Here is a 10,623-nt window from a genome sequence, read left to right on the forward strand (position 1 = left end):
GAAAAAATCATTTTATGTTATTGTTTTGATCATATGCAGTTGTTTTGACTGAATGCACAATGTCACAGGCAGGGTTTGAAAAAATTATTTTTGCACTTGATACATAATCACATAATTTTTTCCATGCAATTTGGAATAAAAAAGCTCTTGTAAATTTTTTCAAAGCCCACAAATTGCACTTTCCCTACAGGCTTGTGCAATTTTCACGATTCTTAGTTTATTTTTTGCACCACATCAGAAATGCTCCAGCATAGTAAATACAAAATAGTCCTTGTTGCCTTTTTATTCTTGTAGGTGAAAACATTCTCATTCTACTATTCTACAGCTTTTACTAGAGTCCTACTATGTTATTGTATATTAAATGTTCACTTCTATTATATTGTTTATCAGATAGAGGGTGTGGTCTAATTGTCTGGATGAGGAGTGGTCCTGAAAATGACTGTTGGTGGTGAAAGTGACTGACTGCTTAACATCTTCAGTAGTGTGATCATCAAAGTCATTGGAGCGAGTCAGTCCTCCCCTTAGGCCTGTGTTCCTTGCCAAGGGCTGACTCCCCCTGGCTGTTGAGAAAGTTCTTTTGATGATGATTAACCAATGAAAAACCCAGTTCCACCAAACTGTTGTGTATTTTTAACATGTTAATCAACTTTTATATTGTCCTTGAACTACTATCAGCTTGTGGACTTTGTGCTATTTTGTATGTTGTCATGATCAATCTGATCAATGTTGTGATCTTGTGATTGTATAGACTGATGAAAACCAAGTTTCTCAAAATCCTCCTTTGCCATGAGTTGTCTGTCAATTTAAAAAAATATTACTTTGTTACCACGTACAAACACAAAACCAACTATGCAAAATAGGCCATTTGTAAAAGATTAGCCTGCTTAGCAAGCTCTTTGCAGCAAGAAATTGATAGGGAGGAGAGCAAATCAGAGCTAACCAAGAAGAATAACAGCAACAGAATCATTTTCACACAGCTCCATGTACAAGTAGCAATCACATATTGTGAAGGGAAGCCTGGATACAATGAATGGTTTCAGCCAATACTAACTGTGTTATTAGGAATCCCCTGTGGTATCTGGGAGGTATGGCTTGAATTCCCATTAAAGCCTGAATTTTTTGAGCCTTCTAAATGTTCCTGAAATTTCTTCTATTGCAATTCATCTGTGAGGATCATTTCGTTTTTTGGTTCTCCTTTTCAAAAACTATTTAGGAAAAGATCTTTCACTGGAATGAATATGGGAAAACAAATGTACCTGTCCATTCTACATTGGAGATAATCCTTGGACTCTGTTCTACACAAGTGGTTCCCATTATTGTTCTCCCTCAAGCACTTCATGTATCTCTTCATGTACTCTTTACATTCACCTGTTTCACAATAAAGTGAGACATTTGCACATATACACATGCTGAATGAGAGTCTTCTTACTTCCTGAGCTCAACATTACATGTAATTAATCTAGTGCATGAGGCACAGACCAGATTCAGCCATATTAAAATATGGGCTACAATGGACTAAGGAAAACTTGGACTTGATCCATTTGATGAACAACCACTAATTTTTAAGTAGATCAATTCCATGCTTTACATACATAAGGTAGCAAAGGGTTTATAAGAGACAAATAAATTATGATTGATTGATTTACCAATCTGGCAAACCAATTTTTTCTCTCAATTGCATTTTTCCCAGCCAATGAGAAACTCGTATTTTGTCAATGTTACAGAGGAAGTGATAAATGCGATAGAGGACGCAGCCAGTCAAAATTGTTCCTCTAGTGTCAACAGCAAAACAAATCAATAACAGAATTTGAAAGCAACTGAGCCACCATACTAAAACAATTGTTCGCGTTCGGCGAATTGTTAATTATCATTCATAAACTCAAGCTTGTTGATGAAAAACTGAATGATTCTTGTTAATAAGAAGTTTCGTTTGAAACAACATTTGATACGTCGGAAACTTTTCCATACCGTCGTGATCCAAAGGAAAGCTACCCTTGTCTGGTGGTTTAGCTCGGAATATTTTTCTGCTCCCGGGATTCATAGTCACTCCAAAATATTATGGAAAAGTAAGTTGACTACAGTATTTCAGCCGCCATCTTTGTTATCGTCGCTCGACATGAACTCTGGGGTGCCAACGCAGCCAGTCAGAAAGGCAGATAAATGAAGTTTGATTCTTTCATGAATTTTGATTGGCTACATTCAGTAAACCATAGCAAGGATATCACATGGTCTATTTAATTCAAAATGGCGGTACAAATTGTGCAGTGTAACCTTCTTAGTAGTTAAAAGTATGCAATATTCAATGGGTTATTGTTATCTTTGACAATGAATATCAGTCAAACAAATTCATATGGCAATGGGCTGCTGTATGCAGGCTTCAATCAAGACCAAGGTTTGTATTCATACTATCGAGTGACGGATCGGAAACAGCTCAGACTGAGCTCAATCTTTACTTCCTTTTAAAGGTTGCTTTTCTTGTGGTATGGAGAACGGCTTTAGGATATACAACTGCGATCCGCTGAAAGAAAAAGAGCGTCAAGGTAACGTAAACATCTAAGCGTCTATGACATACCTGTGGCATTAATTTTGGTGGAAATGACATGGTTTCAGTTTCATCCACATAATATGCACGTTAGAGGTCAAACCCGACTTGTAAGCTCCCGAAATTATATCAAAGAATCTTTAAAATAATGTTCACTGGTTTGCAGTAGTAGCCTTTCTGATTTTCTTCGTAAAGTTTTATAGGAGAAGACTGACAAATACAAAATTATTGCTTTGTAATCGGTTTCAAATCATACTCATTGACTCCTTCACCTATGATCAGGATATTAGTTCTCTGCACTGTACTACAACGGGCAATGACTTAATACATTACTTATAGTACAAGATTAAAGAATTTTGTGTAAAATTAAAAAACAACCTCCCCAAATTAACATTTTCGTTTCTTATTGTCACTTGAAAATGTATTATTATTATAAATTTCCTTCTGGTCATTCGTGGGAGTGACTGGTGAAGCTAAGAAATGCATCTGAGTGCAGTGGGTCACTTTGACTGTGAGTAGTATCCACTGGGGTATCAATAGACTGCCAATCAGAGGAAGACTATGCTGGCTGACTAATTGTTTGCCAAAAATAGGTTAGGGTGAGGGAACAAAAATGTTGTGAGGTACCTTGATACAACCTGACTAATCTGACCTCAGGTGGGAGCTGTGAATTCTCAATGGTCTCCAGGAGTAATGTAAATACAGCACAAAATGCCAGCAGTATTGCATTTAGTTTTTTTGGTGCTATAAATTATTATCACTATCATTATTATTTATGTGCTGTAGTATATATCACTATCACTTTGCTGGGCTTTGTGGTGCATTTTGCAGGTTAAAATAGAGAGTTTGGTGCTTGCATGCTGTCATGATTTGTCAGACTGTTTTTTTTTCCAGTTTTAATTTTCTTAATGCCCTCCAGAGTTGTAGTGATATTAACACAGTTTATTTTCTTGGCTATACATGTAAATATGTTTTGGGCCCTTCTTGGTCATTTAAACCCTTGCCTAGTGGTTTGGGCTGGAACAACTCTGAGTCAGGTCTAAAACATATTTCAGCCCAGAAACAGAAACCTTATTGATTTATCATTTTAATATATTTGTATGATTTCAATCTATGGCTCACTCTGATTGATCAATCTTAGGGCCTGATTCTCTATAGTCATGGTGTGATTCTTATGTCATGCCAAAAGACAAAAAAAAAAAAAAGCTTAATCCCATCCTGATAGACGTCATTACTATATGAAGAATACTGGTTCAGCCTCTGTTAGTCATGTATTAAGAAATTATAAATACTCAATGAATCAGAATTTTAAGAGGATGAGCGTTTAGCGGGTAAATTGCTTAAAATTTTACTATCAATTACATTCTAATAATGCACAGGCAGAACCATTACTGAATAAACTGTGCTATGATTGATCAACTTCAGATTTCCCAGATGGTGGTATCAACTATGTGGAAATGCTTTTTCGATGTAATTATCTGGCACTTGTTGGAGGCGGACAAAATCCAAAGTATCCAAAGAACAAAGGTGAAAGATTTTATTGACATTATAATTCTTATTGCTCTAATCCTCTGGTTAAATTATCTGAAAAAAAAATCCCTTAATTGGTTACTTTGATTTCATATAAGGGGCAAAATTACATTCTTGTGACAATGATTCATGTACATGTATTTTCCATGTGATTAAGTGTTCATTTAAATTTGTATAATGTAGATGTACCAATTTCTTCATTTACAGTAACTCACAGCACAGTCATGGTATTGTCTTGTTATGACACTGACATATGAATGGAATAATGTCCTTTTCCCCTAAGCATATACATGTATATGCTTGTATGCAACATACAAAGAGTTACTTATTGTTTTTATTTAACTTAATAGTGATGGTTTGGGATGACTTGAAAAAGAAGTGTGTCATAGAGTTGAATTTCTCTAGTGATGTCAAGGCAGTGAAGCTTAGAAGAGACAGGTTAGTGATTTGTTTAAAAGAAGTTCCAGCTTGCTAATGAGCTTTGACAGAATTTTTTCCACATGACATGTGATCTCACTCCAATTTTCATATAATACAATGTGCTTCACTAGATTGAATTTATTGGTTTTTGAATGCTGCTGCTCATAAAAGCTATTTATCAACCTTAGTAATCTGACCAATGACACAGGAACTTATCAGTTGGCTTTTATTTGATCACACTAAATATTCATGTTAGATTTGGTTTTGGGTTGATACCACCAGAGAAACAAGCCCTTACCCAAACCTGCCAATAATCTTTACAAACATTATTTAGTGGAACAAAATGTTATATTTGGTTGTGGGTTGATGCCACTAGAGAGTCAACCCTCAACCAAATCTTTCAATTATCTTTACGAACATTATTTAGGGGAACGAAAATTCTTGATAAACCTTCTCTTAACACTTGTTATTACCATTTTTTGTCATGCTGAAATGATTATGTCATCTGAACACAGGGTTCATGGAATTTTTTGGTGTGATTTGTATTGTAAAATTGTCTTTGTAATGTTTCACAGGATAGTAGTTGTGCTGGCAGAGCTTATCAAAGTCTTCACATTTACACAGAATCCTCAACAACTTCATGTGTTTGAGACAGCAATTAATCCCAAAGGTATGAATTTCACACTTGAATGAGAAAATTCACCTTTTCAGTATTAGTTTTTATGTGTACTGTCAGGTGACTTCTGATTTAAACAAAAAGTGAAAGTTTGACAAAATTCCTGATAAGATACATCACTGTTCACTGAACTGGTTTGATTATTCCATGCCACAACACTTCCTGTTACATTCTTTGCATCTACTTTGGGGCTTACAAAATAACACCTTGCCTTATAAATAATCAAACATATGATGAAACAAACTAGTCAATTTTGAGTGTTGAAGTGGTTTGCAACATTGGAAAATTATTTAAAACAAAATGCTGAAGCTGAAGTTTGTACACAGGTAGTGGGTGGTTGACTCAATGTCCAAACTTTTGCCGTTTGTTTACATGTGTGATACCAAATTTGGCCAATCCCTGTTACAGTACCTCAGGATGATAGAATGTCATTCTTTTTCTCCTTTCATTCTTTCTTGCTCCTTAGTTACAAAACAAAGTTTGATTTTACTTAGCAGTGATCTCTTGTTTGAAGTGTGTTCCATTATCAGATTATCTTTGAATTGAGTTGTATTGAGTGAGTTCAATAGAGAAAGAAAGGGGGTCATTTACAAACCAGTTTAATTTTTCAATGTGTGAACCAAGTTTCTATACTTTCCTTTTTAATGCTGCTCAAGGTTTTGTGCAAATACTCAATAGAAGTCAGAGTTCCTTTTGGATACATAATTGATTAGCTACAAAGGACTACATGTACTTCTAGATGAGGTTTACTGTAGTAAAATTCAGGATTTTTCTTCCCTTGTAGGTTTGTGTGTCCTTTGTCCAAGCAGTAACAACTCTTTACTAGCATTTCCTGCACGTAAGATGGGACATGTTCAGATTGTTGACTTGGCCAACACAGAACGTGCTCCACAAGAGATTGCTGCTCATGAGGCTGCACTGAGTTGCATTGCCATGAATTTACAAGGAACAAGACTAGCAACAGCTTCTGAGAAGGTGTTATATCTTTCCTGTAATATTAACTGTGTTGAAAAGATCAACTTTTTGTTACTCTGTGTCAACTGTGTTTTCATATATTGCTCTATATATTCCTCTTTTTGATCAGCATCAAACTAAATTGATTGAATTGCGTACACAGCTGTATCCCAAAAATGTTTCATAAACTACAGTAGTTATGCAAGGAGCTTGATATACTCTCTTTTGGGAACAATGTTTAAAATTCACTTTGACGTAGCTTGTCTTTTACATATTGTAGACACTGGTGTAAACCACTGGCTGCTTAAGCAAAATCAGCTGCTTTTAATACTGCTGGTCAGTAATTTTAAGATTAGTATGAAGTGCAGGGATGAGGGGGTTTCACTTGTATGGGTATATTTTTTGGAACTGTCCCATTTTGGAAAGAGAATTTGATGATTACTGTCAATGCATAAAGGTACAACAGCTTATTATGCTGAGATTCGGAATGGATTTTCAAGAAACAGTGGTAAAGGCTAGTCAGTGGATAATTGGTTAATAAGTAATTTTTTCTTTTACTTAATCTTCTCTACAGGGAACTCTGATAAGAGTTTTTGATACAAGTAATGCAGTACAACTGCACGAATTGAGACGAGGATCAGGAAGTGCTAATATTTACTGGTAAAAATGAAGAAATAATGCTTTTTATGTATGTGATTGTCTTTGAGAGGGCAGTCCTCAAAGGGACTGTTGGTGGTGACAATCACTTTACATTATGACAACCTGATGGAAATCTTTATTATGATATGGTGACTTCAATGTTGACTTCAGCTAATCAGCTGTTGGCATGTCACTTGACTTTTGCACCACTCAGTCAGGTTGATGAATGATGTTCACCATTCTAAACCCCCAAATCATTTTGTCAAATTTTCCTGTCAATTAAGGTCTGTGGTGCTATTATAGTAAACAAAATATCACATGGTTGCTTGTTTATGTAGATATGGAATTTCTCTTCTTGTGTTCAACTTGATATCTCACTCATACTCTCTGTGTATCAATGATAAGATGCCAAATAGAGATTAGTGTAAGCAGCAGCAGTTATCAGGTGTGGCTCCAGAGGTTTGGAGTTACCTGTTCTCCAACAAAATTTGCCATAGCTCAGAAATCATTACTAACATATTTCAGGTGTGCATGGTTTTCTGTGTTTTACAGTAATGGTGGTCGGCTAAGAATATATGAAAGTCATATATTTGAACTGCGGATAAAGACGTGAATGAAAGTGATCCTTGCAGTATTGTGCACTACTTGAGCAGTAGTGAAAATAAGACCTGAAAAAAATTCAGGCCTGCATGGGGTTAGAATAAAGGGAATAAAGGGTTAGAATAAAGGGAATGATTGCTAATTGAACTAACATAATGACCAGCTCCCAGTTGGTTTGTTAGCTCAGTTGGTAGAGTGCTGCACTGGTGTTGCAAAGGTCATGGGTTCAAATCCCGTACAGGCCTGAATTTTTTTCAGGCCTTATTTTCACTACTGCTCAAGTAGTGCAGATTAGTGCAGGGATCACTTTCATTCAAGTAATGGTAGTGTTGTAAGATATCGACAGCTTTCATTTCTTTCTTTCCCTTGAGTAATACTGCTGAGTGATTCATGGAGATCACAAGGATAAAGGGAGTGATTGCTAACCTAAGAAGCTTTGACTGATTAACTAATCCTCCTTGTTGGTACCATGTAGGAAATTTATGAATCTAAAAGTGTGGAGAATTTGGATAACTATGTCATAGTGTAAAGGGCTAGTTCAGGCAGTAAATTGAAATGATCATGGTTTATTATTTTGCATTATTTTGTGTGCCATTTTCTCGATGATTTCAACAATAGTAGATAACAAAGAGTCTGTTTTATTTGTAGTATAAACTTCAACCATGACTCAGAACTTTTGTGTGTATCAAGTGATCATGGTACAGTTCACATCTTTGCCATTGAAGATCCAAAGAAAAATAAACAGTCAAGGTAAGGTCCTCTCCCTCCAAGGTAAATTTTTTAGATTAGCTCTAAACATGTACATGTGCTTCACAGTGCACATAGATTTAGGATAAATACATAAAATTCATTATGCAAGTGGAAATCCAGTCTGAGCTAAGGTCCCCCCCTTGGGATTGGAGAGTTGTCCTGGTATACAGGTGTTCCCATCTGGGCTGGCAATTCGATTTTTTAGTGGGATGTAGAAATATTGAAGTGACTTTCACAGCTGCTGCAGATTATCCAGGGTTTGTAGCATGAAGGAAGGAGAGCTAATGCTATTTTTCCTGAGAGGAAAAGGTTCTTTAGAGAGGTTCCCTTACAGTTCACTCTGCTAGTATTGTATTTACCATATACTCATGAGCAGTTGTCTTTCTTATGAATTCTGAGACCCTGGCTAGGAGTTGAACCTTGACTTGTTGATGTGGAAGCACATCTTCTACATTCTCCACCTGTAACTAATCCTCCCTCCACCTGTTACTTTGCTTATTATTTTACAAAATGTACATTTACATGAACAGTGTATACAGCTCTGGTATAATGGTATTGGAGCTCAACAATTTTGTCAGCGGCTTATATAGAGAAATGGCTTTGGAATTGTTACAAGATGAATTTATAATGTTGTATATATTTTTTATTTTCTTTTGAGCTAAAATCACATCTGTAAGCCATGCAATAAGAAATCACTGTTCATGGATACATGATATATGTGCTGCACTGCCTGTGTTCTGGATTACATAATTTTTTTCCTAAATTATTTCCTTTTTTTTATGTCAGTCTTGCCACAGCCCACAACTTTCTTCCAAAATACTTCAGCTCTAAGTGGAGCTTTTCAAGATTTCAAGTTCCTGGTGACCCACACTGTGTTTGTGCATTTGGAAGTGAAAAAAACACTGTCATAGGTATGTTCATTGTTCTTTTTAATAGAAAGCAAGGGACATACATGCATCGCAACTTCAGATACATTTAAAATATTCAGGATAGGCTGTCACTGTACATGTACACTGTGCAGTCTTGTTTGGATTGTAAGCCTCATTGCTCTGCATGTGTGGAATAGTTTATAACTTAGTTACCACGTATGGAATAATTTATGACTAACGATGTAGGTCTGGGTTACTTGATGCTTCTCAGTAGAATGGTTTTTAAGTGTCATGAACTCCTTGGACAAATTCACTAAAACATCAGCCAGCATTGGAAAATTCATCTGGCATTTCGATAGTCACAGGTTGCAATCTCGTGAGAAGCTGCAGGAATTTTGCTTGTTCAAGTAGACTTACAAGTTTGATAACATTGTTACTTTTTTCAGTTGATAATTTGTTTTGATCATCCGTTTCTTTTGTTGATTTCTCCGTAGCTATTTGTGCAGATGGCAGTTATTATAAGTTTGCTTTTAATTCCAAAGGAGAGTGTTCACGAGACGCCTATGCACAGTTCCTTCAGATGACAGACGGAGATTGAACTACTCGCTCATTCAATTAGTTTCTATTTCGAATCTTATGCTGTTACGAACGATCACTGTAGGATGCAAAATATATTTTTTAATTATTAGTTATGAATCACCTTTTTCCAACTTTGATGGGGGATGTTTGATGCTTGGCATGATTGGAAAGAAAATTATGTACATGAATACAACAAATGGGAAGAACTGAATGTCACCCCAAGCAATTGGTAAATTGTAGCACTTCTCGTATTTAAGTAACACTAGTAAGCTATCTCTGGTTTCTAATAGTAGTGTCGCACTTCTTTACCCTGTAGCTGACGAGAAAGTTGAAAGTATTTCAGTAAAAGATAATATATAACTGGAAAACAATTCCTGTATTAATATTAGATACTAGCAGCAGTAATGGATTGCTTTGGAACAGTGTTGACAGACAACCGTTTGGAGGACATTTTTCAGCTCTAAAACCTCGCTTCCGAGTGATGTCAAGCCCCCTTCCCCGCCAAAACACAGCGTCATAAATGAGTAGTGGTTTCGTCTCTTTTGCAAGGATGTAACAAGCTCCTCAGAGGGTCTTGTAATTGGTTTGTACAATGGCTTAATGAAACGCGAAAGCGTTCCTTTTGTGAATAACTTAAAAAAATCGATTACATTTATGCGTCATTCACAAATCCATGAAAACTGAGAAATTAAAACGATTGGAATAGTGCATGTGTAGTGTAAAGAATTGTATTAGATAACTATTTTAGTATTAAAAGTTCTATCCTGTTTTTAACATGTTTACGCACAGTATATCTTATTGAGAGAAACTGTAATTGTTGGGGTAGCTTCGTGAAAAACTAGTCAAGGACTCATTAGGAACTCTTTTTTTTGCCTCATAAGAGATCATAACCGCTTTCGCATTTAAAAATTCCCCGAGTTTTTTTATTTTCATATTCCATTCTGTTCGCTTCCTCGCTTCTTTCCTACTGTTCGCACAAAACAGTCCTCAGCTAAGGACACGGGACGTGTTTTACAGCTTACCTTGGTATCAAATGCGGTTCTAGCAAAATAGCTATCATGTAT

General features: G+C 36.0%; 2 protein-coding genes across 2 annotated transcripts; one reads left to right on the forward strand and one right to left on the reverse strand.

The window, feature by feature from the left end:
* Positions 1–268: 268 nt before the first annotated feature.
* Positions 269–2,116, reverse strand: LOC131785051 (cytochrome c oxidase assembly protein COX19). The gene is made up of 3 exons (XM_059101897.2): positions 1,969–2,116; positions 1,257–1,368; positions 269–795 (listed from the first exon to the last, which is right to left on the reverse strand). The coding sequence occupies exons 1-3, from the start codon at positions 2,039–2,041 to the stop codon at positions 672–674; spliced, it is 309 nt and encodes a 102-aa protein (XP_058957880.1). The 5' UTR covers positions 2,042–2,116; the 3' UTR covers positions 269–671.
* A 114-nt stretch (positions 2,117–2,230) lies between these two features.
* Positions 2,231–10,333, forward strand: LOC131785036 (WD repeat domain phosphoinositide-interacting protein 3-like). Its single transcript, XM_059101879.2, has 10 exons — positions 2,231–2,392; positions 2,466–2,540; positions 3,968–4,069; positions 4,423–4,510; positions 5,068–5,162; positions 5,953–6,143; positions 6,697–6,782; positions 8,010–8,111; positions 8,898–9,022; positions 9,475–10,333. The coding sequence occupies exons 1-10, from the start codon at positions 2,326–2,328 to the stop codon at positions 9,576–9,578; spliced, it is 1,035 nt and encodes a 344-aa protein (XP_058957862.1). The 5' UTR covers positions 2,231–2,325; the 3' UTR covers positions 9,579–10,333.
* The last annotated feature ends 290 nt before the right edge of the window (positions 10,334–10,623 follow it).

This window comes from Pocillopora verrucosa, chromosome 8, assembly GCF_036669915.1.
Source record: "Pocillopora verrucosa isolate sample1 chromosome 8, ASM3666991v2, whole genome shotgun sequence".
NCBI lineage: Eukaryota > Metazoa > Cnidaria > Anthozoa > Scleractinia > Pocilloporidae > Pocillopora > Pocillopora verrucosa.